Source organism: Seriola aureovittata, chromosome 18 (assembly GCF_021018895.1).
Source record: "Seriola aureovittata isolate HTS-2021-v1 ecotype China chromosome 18, ASM2101889v1, whole genome shotgun sequence".
In the NCBI taxonomy this organism is placed as follows: domain Eukaryota; kingdom Metazoa; phylum Chordata; class Actinopteri; order Carangiformes; family Carangidae; genus Seriola; species Seriola aureovittata.
This window is the reverse complement of record NC_079381.1, coordinates 3,422,569-3,438,806: the sequence shown is the minus strand read 5'-3', so window position 1 is coordinate 3,438,806 and position 16,238 is coordinate 3,422,569. Positions and strand designations below refer to the sequence as shown.

Here is a 16,238-nt window from a genome sequence, read left to right as displayed (position 1 = left end):
CTCAGTACCATAACTACGTCCAGCAATGGTGCACTTCTTGAACTGCATGACGTTCTGCGTCAGAGTTCCCGTCTTGTCGGAGAAGACGTACTCGATCTGACCGAGCTGCTCGTTCAGGGTGGTGGTCCGAGCCTAGAGGGTGGAGTCAGTGAGAGCTTCCTTCAAAATCATGCACAAGGAAAGAATACATACAGTACAATACAATACAATACAATAAAGTCCTTGTTTCACTGCAATGGGAAAAACAAGTCCATTCTTGACTTTTGGAAAAGCTGAATGGTCCTCAAGGTCCACTTACTAGAAAATTTCAACAGCATCTCAAGGCCATTATTGGTGAATAGAGTTTGCTCACTCCACATTATATAACTTCAGTATGAAACAGCGATGATGTGATAACAAGCAGCTGTATAATACAATGCCATTCACTGATGAAGATCATGAGACATAGCTGAAACCTTTAAAAAAAAACGGTTTTCGGTTTCTTTAGCTTTAAGCTGTGAGAAGTTACATCAGTAGAAAATAAAGTGCTCAGTATAAAATGCATTGTTTTGATTAAACATTTCAAGATTTAAACATTTTAAGAGACAAACTGTAGCTTTATCATTGATTTAAGCTATGCGAAGTAAGAAATACATGCATATAAACTTTTACAATGGAAGAAGATACAGTTTTTAAAAGACGTTTTAATCTCTGATAAATGTCTCTTAGTTGTGAAGTAACACTTACAAACAGTGTAAACTTTTAACACAGAGTTTCATGAAAATAGAACATTATACTTAGCAAATCATGTTAAAGTTCATCTGCAATATCTGCAGTAATCCGTTATTATGCTACAGTATGTCACGTGCCAGAAGTTTTCCGAGTCTTTATTTCTTCATATAAATAAACACAGATCACGGCGGCCGCACGGCAGTGACACTATTATTTATCTGCTGTTCTAAAACCTGCTGTCTGGTTCACAGAGTCCCATGTGCATAAGATGAAAAACTGATGAGAGACAGAAGGAGCCGCGGACAATATTTATGAAAGCAGTATTAACTTACCTTGGCTGGAGTGTCTTTCTCTGCGAAATACATCTGCAGGTCCCAGTTGATGAACTTACTCTGGCCCAGACGGATCACCTCCACACTGAACACAAAGCACACAAACAGGAGAGGACACACTGACGATTTATTCTGACTGTTTTTCTCGTAACTAAAGCTGAGTGAAAAAAAGTGGAGAGGAATAAACCAATACTACAGAGAAGCTAACAACTTTGTTGTCTAGGTTAACTAGTTAAAAAGTCTTAACGCTTGCAGTTGGAAAAAACTAAAAAAGTATGTCTTTAATTGAAGATTTAAAGCTGCACCATCAATCTCCTGACAGATGTTTTCCAAACTGCCAAGAGACAGCAACGTTAAATTACCAAGACATGTTAACAACGGCTTTACCTCAAAATTGAACGGCTCTCAAAGATCAGTAGATATTTTTGGCCTAATATTAAATGGGTCTGTCTGCTTCCTGAGAACTGTAATAATCCAATTTTACTCTCGTCTTTCTGTAGTCAAATATAACAAATATGAAACTTGACACCTCGTTTCCTCTGAAATAGGCTGAATATCTGGACATGAGTAAGGTTGAGCTGACCTGACGTAAAGTGAAATGGGCACCATGGTGTTGAGGACGATGATGTATCCCCAGAAACTGAGGAAGCCTCTGTGAGACGCGTCCTGGTTTTTGCCGTCGAACAAATACCAGGCCTTAGAGCCGATATCCTCGTACCAGAAGGTGTGACCGATGGCCAGACCCGCCGCCACCAGGATCAGCAGCACGAAGATCTACAGGGAGGGGAGGGGGACACACAGAGCGACTATTAAAATAAATAATTGTGTATTTTTGATAAAGATAATAAATAAATGCCAAAACATAAATACATCACCTCAAACAAAAACATATTTAAATGACACAGACAAAAGACAATAGAAGGAGAGGCACGACATAACGCTTAAAGTGAAATACTGCCAGTGGCGTGTGTCCAGACAGTCTAGACTTTAACTCACTGTGTAAACCATGTAGTTCATCAGCTCATCGATTTTGGTTCGCTTGAACCTCGTCTTCCCGCCATTCCTCATGATCTTGGTGTCAGCACCTTCAGCAACAAGTCAAATAAGTTAAACAGTGACATTTTAAATATTATCCATCAGTCATGATTCATTTTCACTCATCATAAATATTCTAAAATATTTCAGATTTGATCTAATGCCACTGAGAAGTTAATGTTGGCTACAACAATACGGCTATGAATACAAAACTGTTTATTTTACACAGGAAAATCTCATGTCAAAGCAGTGACGCAGCAGCGTTCACACCTGCGAAGATGACCAGGCCGTGACACACGTCGGTGTTTCTGATCTTGCAGCCTCGGAGCAGCATGTTGTCCAGGTCCAGAGGGTAGCGCTTCCTGTCCCACAGCATCGTCCCTATGAACTTGTCCAGACGATTGTTTGGCTCCTCGCACTCAATCAGAGCTGTGAGAGAGATGAGAGGACGTGAGGAGGTCGAGGAGTAGAAACTATTAATAACAAAAGCTTTAGAGTTGTCTGTAAGTTGCTTCGGATAAAAGCTTCTGCCAAATGAGTAAATATGAGTGAATCCTGAATTGTTTCAGTAAAGTTTATCACCATGTCTGTCAGTAGTTGTGATATTTTGCTCTAAAGTGTTGACCGATAACCTCAATAATGGCAGAGTGGAAAGACTTCTTACACAGGGTTAACTTAAAGTTACCTGTGAATTTATTGAAAACTACCTCATCTACACTTTTATAATGAAAATGGAAAATACCCCATAGTGAATACTCTAAATTAAAAAAAAAAAAAAAAAAAAAACCTACTAAAACTTACTTGAAAACAAATTCAAAAATGAAACATGCAACAACAAACACATCAATATCCCTGAGAATTTCTTGCATAACACACATTGAACAATGCAAACACGACGCACTTTATCTTAATTCTTATCTTCCACTGCTGCTGTTATCAGAACAAGCGTGTAATTATTATTTATTCACTGGCATTGACACAAAAGAACTTTTTTTTTTTTCTTTCTCATGCTGGTGGGGAACAACAAATGTAGATATGTTCCTCATTTACTGTTGAATGTTATTATCTTTTATATATTAAAAAAGGAGCTATGTGCAAGTTTTGCTATTGCTACATAGCTAACGTTAGCATTAGCAGCTGTTCACTTAGAAATGTTGTGATTTCAGCATCAAACTTTATTCCTTTACTAACCAACAATCGCTCCAGAGGTGCAAAGCAACGCCAAAGTTGACTCTTGTTTTGTTTCCGATTTCTATCACTTCTTTTCTTCTACTGAAGTTTGCATGCTAACAAGCTAGCCCCTGTCTCGTCACTTTTTGATACCGAGTCACTGTAGCCTCCAGTCTGTCCTGAAGACAGCTGCTCAGAGGACGTGTTATAACCTCTTGCCTTGTAAACACTGAGGCTTAAGCGCTTGGTAAGACTGGTAAGTAAACAGCTGTTAATGCTAACGTTGGCTAAATTGCAATAAAACTTTCATAAAACTCCTTTAATTTCAAAATAAAAAATTTTTTTTTCCATTCACAGTTGAGCCTCATTCTGACTAATCATAAGTAACTATGTATGTAAAAATTTTATGAAAATAAACTTGGATTGTAGCTTTGAAGCATTTACCATCAAACTCAGCCAGCTTTCGCTCTTCCTGCAGTTTGTCATCCGTCACTTTTAGTCCCATCTTAAACTTCAGGTTTGTCTCTCTGTGAAAGAAAAACCAACACACAAGGAGACGGATGAGTGAACCAGAGACGGATACAAGCTCAGGAAATTTGGATTACGATGGATTTATTTATCTGCATGTTGATCAGGTTAACTCCACAATAAGAGGCTTCCTGTCTGGACAGATCTATGAAAATAAATTAATTCACAATTCACTACATGCAAATCTGCATGCCACAAAAAAGGGGAAATCCATTTCCGTGCTTCGCCTTTAAATGGTTCCATTAGAGAAACATGTGCTTGTTTTATCTAAAGGCGTTTCTCACTTAACCGCAGAATGTACATAACTGGTGGACGAGTTTGGCAGAGGCCTCTTTACACATTTACCCTCCTCTTATCAGTGTTGACCGAATGTTTTAGAAAATGACAGATCAAACAAAAACTTCACAGAGAAAAGAACCCTGTTCCAGTTACAAAATGTCATCCACTAGTCAATTTGAATACAGCACTTGATGTAGATATTACAGTTCAAAACTAAGTTTGCATGCAAAGTAAAAACTCTTACCCGTCAAGTTCGGCTGTCTCTACGTAACACAGGCTGTTTGGGTTGGAGCTGGATAACAGCAGGATGTCGGCCTGAAGACAATAAAAAAAATATATACATATTAATATAAGTGAAATTTATCAAGAATGCTGGTGTGTTTAACACTCAAATATATATAAATAACGGGCCGTTTTAGCACTCCATCTCTCTAAATCACCATCCCTGTCTCAAAACAGAAAATAATTGCTGCAATTCAGCTGATCTCATAACTTTAGGACAATATGATTTTTTGGATAATTTTATATCTGGCTTGTCAAATCTTCCCAGAACAATGAAGTACAAAAGAAAGTCACAAGAATAGGGACAAAAAGCAAGCCCCCATAACATTAACCATTACATATTTAGGTCAACACATTAAGGTTAGGTTTAGGTAAGGTTAGGTTAAGGGGAGCGTGAGGGTTAGGATTACTGAAATACTAGTTATAGTTGAGGTCAGAGTAAGTCACCAGGAATTGAATGTAAGTCAACGTAATGTGGGGGCACTGTCACACAGTCCATCATCGTACCGGAATGAAGTCGTTTTTCTTGAGACGAACCACATCTCCGACCTGAATGTTCATCCACTTCGACTCTTGAAACCTGAAGCAGAGAGGGCACATCAGTTTTTTTTTTTTTTTTTTTTTTTTTTTAATGTTGTCACCATGGATTGGAGAAACTGGAAACAGTAGGCATCAGGTTTTAAAGATGGCAGATATCTTGAATTATAAATCTAACCTGCCGTCCAACAGGACCTCAGACTTCCTGTTGTTGATCTCCTTGTCCATCCTGTGTCGCGCCTTGAAAACAAATTTAAAAAAGAGGACCGGGCACATGAAATAATAACTTAATATATAATTGTGTGTGTGTGTGTGTGTGTGTGTGTGTGTGTGTGTGTGTGTGTGTGTGTCAAAAGGAGAAGTCTCACCAGATCGTCCACCAGGTCTTTAATGGCAGTGATTCCCAGCACCACAACCAGAGGGATCAGCGTGGTGTACCAGGGCAGAGTGGAGATGTCTGGGATAATCTGACAGGAAAACACAAACATGTGATTGTCATTACTGGTCTGTCTTTTACTGGACAAATGTAAATCAGAAGACAGATGTTTTGTTTATGTTAAAACGTACCTGTAAGATGAGCAGAGCCAGGAAGTAGAGGTTGGCTACTCTCTTAAACTGCTCGTACAGGTTCAGGGGGATGAAGGTGAGGACGTTGTACTTGTAGGTCTTGATGGCGTTTCCCTGCAGAAGAGAAACGCACAGCAGACACAATGATGAGCACAAAGACATGAGCACTGCAGACTGTGCACATCTTAACTGCATTGATTTTACACACATCATTTACTGGTCATCAGGAGTGCCACTCCTCTTGTTGAAACTGCTATATAATATCCTCTGAGAGATGATGACCCTGCTGATGTCACAACGACGCCATCGGGGTGATTTCTGCTTGGGCTTGGAGAGTACAATTTTTTTATAAAAGGTAACTTGTGTTACAAACTGGATCTGTGTGTCACCAGGCAGAGAGGATCAAATGAAAAGTTGTTGAGTTGTATTATGGGAAATGTAGGATGCAGTTTTTTTTACCTGGACACATGCCAATGCCTTGATCTCTGTTGCTTTGGATTTAATGTTGTGTTTTTAAGTTGAACTCTCACGAGTCCACTGAAAATCTGTATGTTTTGAGAATTTCATCTTTCTATGACCAGACATGTGACCTGATCTCGATGCTTTTGTCAAGTACTGAAAAACTACTTTTAAAGAGGAAATCTACTGAAGGATTTCAGTGAAAGTTTAGCCAGTGATTCTTAGAAACTCTGCTTGCTGTACATTTTCCAATTATTGAAATGAAAATGATGCCAAGGATGAAAAAGTTTAAAATAATCCAACACTTTGAGACAAACAGTAGCTGTCTGACTTGTAATCAGGAAGAAGGAGGGAAGAAGGGATTGGGGTTGGGGTATTGCTTTATTAATATCTGAATTGATCTCTTTTTATTCTCTCACTTACTGTTAATCTGCAACTCTAATGTACAGAACATTAATGTTTGCATTGTTAGAAACACGTTCTGGCTTCAGTCCCACTCCTTTCATTGTGTCTAATGTGTCTGTTAGTGGGACACAGGTCGGTGTAGCAGGATGATCGGGTTTCAGCCTCCGCAAAGAAGACAAAAAGCTTCAGGAACAAAAAACACTCCTGTGTTCACCGGCTGAGTAACAGCAGCGGGTTGAAGCATTTGAGCAGAGAAAGTACTTCAAATGATGTTTTTTTCCCCACGTGGGGTAGACTCACATAAGAAAAGAGCTGAATGATACAACAAAACATATACGGAAACCAAGGAAAAGCAACGATCTAATTTTGCTCCTGCAAGTATGAAAACTTCCACTAAATATAGTACAACAGGTAGTTGTGATTCATTCACATCCTTCCTCTTCATCTCACCTTTCACCTACATCTGCATTCAATTCATTGAGCAGCATTTAACACAAAATACTGTCAAAGCATTAATAGTTTGTGGCGTATTGAAACATGACCTTTCCACAGCTCAGGGAGCCCTGATGGAGTCAGAAATGACTCAGCAGAAAACCACCACTGAACACAGCACACTTCCTTGTTGATGTTATATATCATTTTCTTTATACAGAAAATTTTATAGACCCTTTCCACCAGGATTGAATACTTGAACATATGTTTTTGTCTTGTTAAAAGCCAAATAATTGACATTGCTTTTATTGGTTTGTATTGAACTGGTTGTGTGTTCTTCGTGTGTTCTTTGTATTTGTGCGTCACATAGTCTACTCTATGTGCCCTTTAAATTGCCCCCTGGGGACAAATAAAGTTTATTGAAATTGAATCGTATTGTGTTTGTATGGCAGGATAAAATCTTTATCAGTATGACTTGTGATTGTACTGCTCCTCCACACTTCAGGTTGCTTTAAATGGCACTGCATTACCCACAGTGGGAGAGTCACTTGTAAGCAACAAATTATCAGATTATATCTGCAGGGAGTTTTAAGCCCTGCAGGTTGATTGTTTCAGAAATGAACTGTAACCAAAGGCTGCCTGAAAAGAATCATAATTATTTTATTATAATTTTTTTTTTAAAAAGGGATAGTCAGCAAGATGAATAGCCCATGGGTAAAAACATGCAAAACACATACTTGTCCTGCTCTTTGTTCAGGGTGTGTCAGGGTTTGGTTGGACCAACAAAGAGAGGGTGAAGACGCCTGCAGACGCGTTCATTAAGTAGTAGTTGTATGTAAACAGTTACTTACAGAGTATCTGCTCTTCTTGATGCATAGGAAGACTTTCTTCTGAAACTCTGGCAGGTGGTGGTAAGGTCGATCGTTGGCTTTCACCTTCCAACCAAGCTCTGAAAAAAAAAAAAAAAAAAAAAAAGTTAACCTTGAAAAATTGTGTCTGTAAAATTCTACTGTCGTTTACTCCGGAATATTTTAAATTCATCTTGTAAATCAGACAGCTTTTGGAACTGCCACAAATATATTGTGTCTTTTGAGCTAAGCTAGTCATTTCCTCTTGCTTCCAGTCATTGCGCTAAGCTAGGCTAAATGCATCCTAGACATATCGGTATACAAACAGATTGACTGATGATTCTAGGAAGGATGACTAACAAAGGGGATTTCCCATAATAAAGGTAATTAAAAAAAAAAAAAAAAAAAAAAAAGTCATCTTTAGTAACTCACCGCTTAGTCTAGTGTCTACAGGAGGTTGCAGAGCTCCTGGCTGTTCTTCTGCTTCTCCTTCAGAGCTGATTTGTAATTCGTCATCCGTCTCATCGTCACTGTATGGCATGACCTCATCGTCAGGCCTCATGGAGCCCTGGGAGTCTACGCGCTCCCGATTCATCTTAGCAGCTCAGGTTTCTCTGCGAAAGACAAAAAGATCCAGCTGATCGGTTAATGTAATCCAAATAATTCAGAAGAAGTTTGGTACACACGTTGATGTAACCCTGATAAAAAAACTTTTCATTGTCCAGCGCCATCTTCAGGTCAAGATGTTTATTTATCCAAACCTTTGGGTTTATGACAACTTGCACTAACGTCATTACATGTATTCTGTGTTTATTGCTGATTAGCAAATGGTAGCAGACTAACACACTAAATAGTGACTAGGCAAAACATCATATCTCTAATAGCTGATTCATTGCAGACATAAAGATAATTTGCATGTCTGGCTACAGCAGATGGATCAGGTCCACTCAGGTCTGCAAGAAGTTGAAATGTTTTACAGCATTTCAAATTATAGAGGAAAACTAGAGACCATCTTGTGATGCAATCACACCAGCTGCAACGCCCGTCAACATGTTGATCTTCTGACCTATGAGTCAGAGCAATGAGTACTATAATAAAATAATAATAATAATAATGTTTCTATTACTACATTAATACATGAGTACTCAATACGCATGGGTCTGAACCAAGCATCAACCTCTGAGGCTGAAAAATGAAGCCAACACTGAAGTAGCAAAGACTGCAGTTCCTCTAATGACTACTGGAGTCTGGCTCCAACAGTGAGTCATCCCTGTGTAAAAATGTCCAACTTTACAGCAGAAATAAACATGTTTACAGCCTGGTACAAAAAACAGTTTTGCTAACTCCCTCCTTCGTGACAACTGCACTGGGGTGAATTTTTATATAACTCACCTGTTCACATTTAATAAGACTTAAAACGATGTATAATTGATGTTGTGGCTGCTTTGAGTGACAGTTTGATGAAGGTATGCTTGTCATAAACAGGTATGCACTGAAGTCTTGGCTCCAAACATGCTCCACCTCTTTGCTAATGTTTGGATTAACCAAGAGTTAGACGGAGACAGACACTGCCAAGGTGGCGACGGCGGAGCAGCTATGTCTGAGCTTCAAAACTGCTCTTCAGAAACCTGTGGATGACGTCACGGAAGCTACAGCCATCATTTTTCACAGTCTATGGTCAGACCACACCCATATTCAAATGCCACCTTCATTCTGATCTCGACTACACGTCTCTAAAGTTTCATCACTATCTTGCACAAAATCCAGCCACAGACATAAACACCTGCCAAAGGACTGAAAAAATGTCTCCATGATTGATCCCATAGTAGGTGTCACCAGCCCCATTATCATAGCTGGTAATCATGACTTACAAAATGAACATCCACTTTGACCTATTTTGTATAGCCAGTGATACAGATACAGAAAAGAAAGAGCTGCAGCTCAGGTTTACTGTCACCTTTGACAAACTTCCTGATGTAATATGATGCGTGTGCGATGACATTGCATTGTGTGTTCAAGTGTCATGTAATGAAAGAATGAGAATACACAATCTACTGTGAGAAATGTGGCCACACCCTCCTGATCGTTGGCACCTTCGTCTCAGGACTCGTTGTAGTTTAGTGTGTTAACATGAGCTTTGCTCTATTTTGAAGCAGTAATACGACACCAGCCATGTCAGTGTGGTCAGGAAACCCCATGGCCTGTTTCAGATTAAGGAAGTGAGAGAAACCGAGTTAATACAGGTACATTTGTGATGCTGAAATATCATTACTATGTAAATTGTTGATCAGGTTTCTCCATGGATTTGATTCTGGGTTTGATGGTCTGACTGGAAGATCTGGATAAACCTCTAACAGCTGTTTGTCAAGATTGTTTATGAATTAGTCAATCATTCCTAAGCTTAAACCTTTTAAGAGTTATTTATAGAATAAGTCTATGACAGACACATTAAAAACAACAACAAATCCCACGAAGAGGCCAAAACCATCAAAGAATGTATCCTACTAAGTTTTGTTTGTGTAACAAATTCCTCTGAGCCATATAGCTTCATTATTGTTCAAAAACTATTAAAGACATTTCAGTGAGTCCCGCTGTTGAACTGGTGACATGTTCCTTCAATACTATGAACACACACAAATTATTCAGATTCAGTCACACATATTTACTAGAGCACCAAATATGTGTTTGAAGGGATAATCAACAAAACCAATAAAAGCAATAATATAATAAAACCAATACGACTCAGTTGAAGCACACACATTCACACTGCCATAAGTCAGCTCACAAAGATTTAAAAACATAGAAAGAGAATTAACTCTTTTAATTTGCAAGTTATTCTACTTGTGTGAAGCTTAACATTTAAAAGCCAATTTCCCAATCTCAGTGCAAACATGTTGATTCTCAAGGACCAAATAGTCTTCGGGCCTAGTGCAGTGTAAAGTTGAGACATGTCAGGTGGCCAGGAAGTTTGCCAATAAGTGCTTTGTAGATAGAAAATAACGTGGTGTAGAATGATGTATGTGTTCAGTCAACGCCAATGGGCTCGGGGCCAAGTGTTCCACAGCGTATGGAAGCAGGATAACAGCTTGTGTGATACAAAGGAAGAATACTTTTGTCATTTTAAATATACTTTGATTACTGTTGAAAAAATGGAAACTTTCATTCAATGCAGAATTCAAGATGAATTTTACTGGGAAAATTACAGTATTACAAATCTGTATTGATCTTTAGTTGATGAAGATATTAACAACTGATAAGTTGGGTTAGACTTATAGACACAGAGAGGACAGCTGTGTTAATAATCATGAACTGTCCACTTTATTTTGTCCACTTTCTGTACATTAAAAAGGGAAACCACCAGTAGGAGGAAGAGTAGGTGTTCAACATATATGTACGGATGAAATCATTGTATGTTTTACAGATATGTATGATATGTATCATTACTCATCGTGTCTTCCCATTGACTAATGATGTAATGAACCAGCGGCCTCATGGGAAATCCCTGCGACATCCGCCTAACTGCTCCGGTTAGTGGGTGCCAAGTTTAGGTTGGCACGTCCCGTCAGTTTAATGTTTCATGATGTGGAGGAGTCCATTAGCACAGCTGATAAGGCTCATTAGTCCAAAAACAAACACACCTAAAAAAACACTGAATAGATCCAGGAAGAACCAAGTAAACGGCTGAACAGGACTGTGTGTGCAAATGGAGTTTCCTTTCTATCTGTCCATTTTGAGTATAGCTTTCACTTCTCTTGGTTGGTAGAACTGTAAATTGATTTATGTTGCCTGATGATATGAGTTTACTACTTAGATACAAAAGAACGAGGATGTCTAGGATTTAGCACTGTATTGTTTCTGGCACAAAAAATGAGTAATAGAAACGTGTGAATTTTGAAAAAACTCTAAAGTGTCACAAAAAAAAAAATGTATGTGCTCACATGACGTGGTTTTTCAGACTATGTGACAAAACAATATTTCACAGAATTAAAATGGAAATACTTGGGAGCAAGGAGAAAACATCCCTCAATGGAAACATAGATCACTCGCAATTGTGTTTCGTCAACTTTTATAAAAAAAAAGAAAATTAAAAAAAAAAGAAAAAAAAAAAAAAAAAAAAAAAAAGGTATTATAGACCTTGATAATTTAATCAGAAACATTCAGATTCATCATGTGCCCCTTTGTGCTGTTTCAACACAGAGCTTTCGAGGGACGATCCCCAAAATCCTCTCAGCACAGAGCCGGTTTGAGAGGCTTCAGCTTTGTTTCCTCTCCATTTCTAACAACACAATCTACGTATAAACGCGTATTTCACACGACTTGTTGTGACTGCATGAAAATGGAAAAGTTGCTGCAATGTTTCTGCCAACATTTAACACTGTGAGAAGATTAAATTGAACTTTTACCACAACATCTCCGTTACCTGCCCCAGGCTGATTATCAGCTGCTGGAGACTCAGTTTCCTGACATGTCGCCCCGACTCCATCTGAGCAGGTTTCCACACCCTTTGCAGCTACTTAAAAAACAAGCCTGTGGTGTGTTTGCGTGCAACAACATTTCACAACTTTAATCTCTAGATGCAGGAAAGTTTCCATCAGCAGGACGGTAAACAGCATTTCATTATGGATCCTACAGTGATACAGAGAAACAGGTCTACATGCTCACCACTGTAACACTGTACTGTTGAGCCCTTATTACATCACATTAGCACTATAACATGTGAATCACAAAATTATTATTCTATTTAAAGTTAGGGAAAGCTGTATACTTTGTAAATATTACATCTATTACACCAGTTTTATCGTCTTCTAAGTGCAATAAAAGTTCACATTAGAATTACGATTCTATCTCTACCGATTCAAACATGATTCATAAACCCCCCCCAGTCCGAGAGATGGCGCCATGCCGGTTTCTGCCCAGGTATTCCTCCGTGGCGTGAGCGAGTAGAGACAGTGCAGTGTTAGCAACGGACAACACAAAGGAAAGGAGTAATTTAACCTGCCACATCTTCATTTCACATGTTATAACCTCATGGGAAGAAGCAGCTCAATAAGACCCATGTTATATGAAGGCTTTATATACATTTTTACACACATGAAGATCAGAGCATCACTAAAGTGTGTGTCATGTGGAGAGCCAATAAAATCGTTGCACCTCTAATAGAAGTTAGGCTAGTTTAATTAGATCAAGATGAATAATAACCCTGAGACTGCCGACCATTGTAACGATCACTCGGAGCACAGACGGGCCTGAAACTCAAAGTCTGCTCACTAGTTCACCTGCGCTGTTTGTGTCGACGAGACACCGGCCTGATTATCTACAGACAGCTGTTAGCTAGTGAGACAGACTGAAGTAGAATCCACACACCGTTCACTGGAGATAACATCTCTTCAGAGCTCACATCAGAGTCTTTTTTTAGCCCTCTCGTAGATGTGATCTCTAGATCCACTACAAGATAGTCAGAGTCAGCTCACTATCCTGAGTCAGGACAGTCCCACCACAGCAACTGGTCCACAAAATCTTATTCCCTTTTTACCCCAAAATGAGCAGGTATAAGCAGGTTTCTTAGACACGGGTTAATACACTAATAAAAGCCGATTCTCACACTCACACACACACACACACACACACACACACACACACACACACACACACACACACACACACACACCTGCAAGGAGTGATGTTTTTTTCCCCAGTGGGACAGGGGCTTAATCATCGACATCAGAGTTTATGGGTTGGGCCACCATGAGGTGGCTCACATAGCAAGCTATCATCTATGTTACTTTTTAACATTTGTGCACATTGTAATAACTTGATTTCCACAAAGCAAACATTTTACTTTTTTTTTTTTTTTTTTAAATCCCCAATTTTTTTTTTTAAATCCCAATATATATATATATATATATATATATATATATATATATATATATATATATATAGTTTTTTTTTTTAGCTGAACTGTCGTCATCAAACAGTCAAACAACATACCACACCAAGATAATACTCAGCTGAAGCTCTGTATTCACGGCTGCATTCATCCACACACTCTTTGAGAAACCAGTCATCACTGAAGGTAATGCATGCCATTTAAAACTAGAATGGCAGTCAGTGGAGCAACAAACAGACCCACACACGTCTGTCAGATCCACATTATGATCTCTGACAAAATGTTGAAAAATATCTTATCTCACAATGTCGAGGAAAGGGATAAAAAAAGTTCCTGGAACTACCACTTTAACTTAAAAACAAACATTTGAAGGTTCTTTGTTCTCAAACTTTTCTTTGTCTTATGTTATATTTAATCATATTTTTTTTTAATATTATATTTTAACATATTTCTAATTATATAATGTTTTTGGCTTTTGATCGAACGACAGACAACACGAGACACTTAATGTCAAACACTTCAGTGATTCATCGAGAAAATAATCTGTTGATCAACCGATAGTTAAAGTAATCACTGGCCCCACACATATCTAATGTGCTTATTCAGACAGTAACCTGAGTTTATCTTTTATTCCCTTGTTGCTTAAGAGAGACTAACAACCAGATAGCCACCAACACCACCTGGGGGGCATAGAGCTATTGTTCTATAGAGGGGGGGTTCACATGGCCAGGGGTTATGAATGTGAAATCTGATTCAGGGGGGAACCAACAAAGGGGGCTCTGTTGCTGGCAGCCCAACAACAACATTTTAACAAGGAAGAAAAGAGCAACAGGAGATGTTTATCAAGAATACCAGCACATGAGCCAAACCCAAAATCATGAAGGACACATATGATTGGCTCATTTCCTTTTCCTGACAATGTTAATTGTGTTGCAAAGTATGAAGAGCTGCTGAATGCAGAAGTGTTTTTCCACCCGTTCTGTGTTCGTGTTTCAAACTTCCTTACACACCGTCCTCAATGTTCCTCTCACAGGACTCTCTGCACTAGGACACGAATCCAGCGATACCCAGGAGCCTCGCCCACCACAGCGTGGCTTTGTTTATTGATTGTCTTTAACGCTTGTGCAAGATAGCTGTACTGTCTGGGTTTAGTACTAGTTGTGTGAAATGATGACATCAGCCTTATACAACTCTACAGCTGGATGAACTGTCTCTTGAACTTTGGGCAAGTACTGAAGTGAATGAAGTAGTTAGCCTGAGACATTCACCGAGCCTGAAAACAGCCTCATTAAAAACATCACAAACCCCCCCACACACCCCCCGAGATCACTTGTTACTTCATCCACTAAAAAAACGACCAATCAGAGGTTCAGCAGCAGCAGGGCTGCAAGGATTGCCCCTCTCTGTGAACAGGTTTAGGTGGCTGGCCCGCGGCGTTGCTGTGGCAACAACAAAGAGCTGGGAAGGCGCGAGGGGGAGGGATTCAGAGGAGAACATACCTGAGCGACAACAGTGAAACCTGAGAGAGGGGGGAGGAGGTTTCAGAAAAACTCAAAACGCAAGGAGAGACTTTGTGACCCGAGACCACAACACTGAAAACAGTGTCAGAAGACGTGAAGTGTCAAGTACACGTGCTACAAAAACATGGGGTTTATTATCATTATGATGTATAGGTCAGTGGTTCTGTTGCAAAAACTTTATACTACCGATTTTAAAACCTACCGATATATGATTTTATGTACAGTAACGTAAGTGACTGCATCATTTCCTATGAATCTCCTGTGTCTGTGTGTGCAGAGTGGATCCTGTGAGAACAAAAGACTCTGCCATTAACGATAAAAACCACTACATAGAGAGATAATCACTGAATGTAAACACATTGACTGATTCAACTACTGCACGTATGAAAAAGGTCGTATGAAGCCTTTTGCGTGAGGCTGCACATTTAAATGAAAATATAATTGAAATCGGAACATGGCAGAGTGCAATATCCAAACCGCATATAGTACAGCCATACTTTTGTCTCCAGAGTCAGCTGTGTGAAGTCCGATAATGTCTCAGTAATATCACTTCAGCCAGACGACTACGAGTTTGAAAATGAAATTAGAAAAAGCCTGGGAGGAAAAAAAGGGGTCTCTTGTGTTTTGAAGTGTGGTGCTGTTTTTAAGTATGACGAGATTCATTCATGAGAGTGCTAAAATCACAAAGAGGTTCCTGGAGGCCATTTTCAGGGGAATGGGACCTGGATATTTCCTGCATCATTACAATTCCTGTCAAATAGGCCACATCTAGAGGAATTTGTCAACCAGTTATTAGGAGAACAGACAAAATATTAAAATTCGTTTTCAAAAAGACAAGGATTGATTTATGATGATCAGAAGGTGAATTTTGAACCAAAGGTTTTTTTGACATGTGTTAACAAAGTGATTAACAGAACAGAAAACAAACCCTGCACAGAAAGAGCCGGTAGGTTTAAGAAACATGAATGATATTTGAATTATTCGACGTTTCACACGATGAGTTCCTGATGTGGCGGAAGATGGGCTGCAGGGAATGTTAAGTATTTCTGTCAGTGACTGAGTGTCACGGCCGGGCGAGGACAGATGCTATCAGCCACATTAACACAGAGTCGGGTTTCTGCAGCACCTGAGGGGAATCTGTCGGTAACTCAGACTTTAAAAAGGGTCAACCTGTGTCCGGCAGAGCTGGGCCGAGCAGCAACATCCTCATTTATTCCCTCTCCTGTCTCAATGAATGATGTTCAAC

General features: G+C 39.2%; 1 protein-coding gene across 1 annotated transcript in view; it reads right to left on the bottom strand.

The window, feature by feature from the left end:
• The window catches only part of atp8b1 (ATPase phospholipid transporting 8B1), a 32,999-nt gene that overhangs the window by 12,846 nt on the left and 3,915 nt on the right, over positions 1-16,238 (bottom strand). Inside the window, exons 2-14 of the mRNA XM_056404048.1 lie at positions 8,018-8,199; positions 7,589-7,686; positions 5,442-5,555; positions 5,243-5,341; positions 5,053-5,114; positions 4,845-4,917; positions 4,300-4,370; positions 3,693-3,775; positions 2,349-2,507; positions 2,040-2,128; positions 1,627-1,817; positions 1,044-1,128; positions 9-132 (exon numbers count right to left, since the gene is read on the bottom strand). Of these exons, the coding sequence (XP_056260023.1) occupies positions 9-132; positions 1,044-1,128; positions 1,627-1,817; positions 2,040-2,128; positions 2,349-2,507; positions 3,693-3,775; positions 4,300-4,370; positions 4,845-4,917; positions 5,053-5,114; positions 5,243-5,341; positions 5,442-5,555; positions 7,589-7,686; positions 8,018-8,180 (1,411 nt within the window). The 5' untranslated portion in view covers positions 8,181-8,199. The remainder of the gene's footprint in view (positions 1-8; positions 133-1,043; positions 1,129-1,626; positions 1,818-2,039; positions 2,129-2,348; positions 2,508-3,692; positions 3,776-4,299; positions 4,371-4,844; positions 4,918-5,052; positions 5,115-5,242; positions 5,342-5,441; positions 5,556-7,588; positions 7,687-8,017; positions 8,200-16,238) is intronic.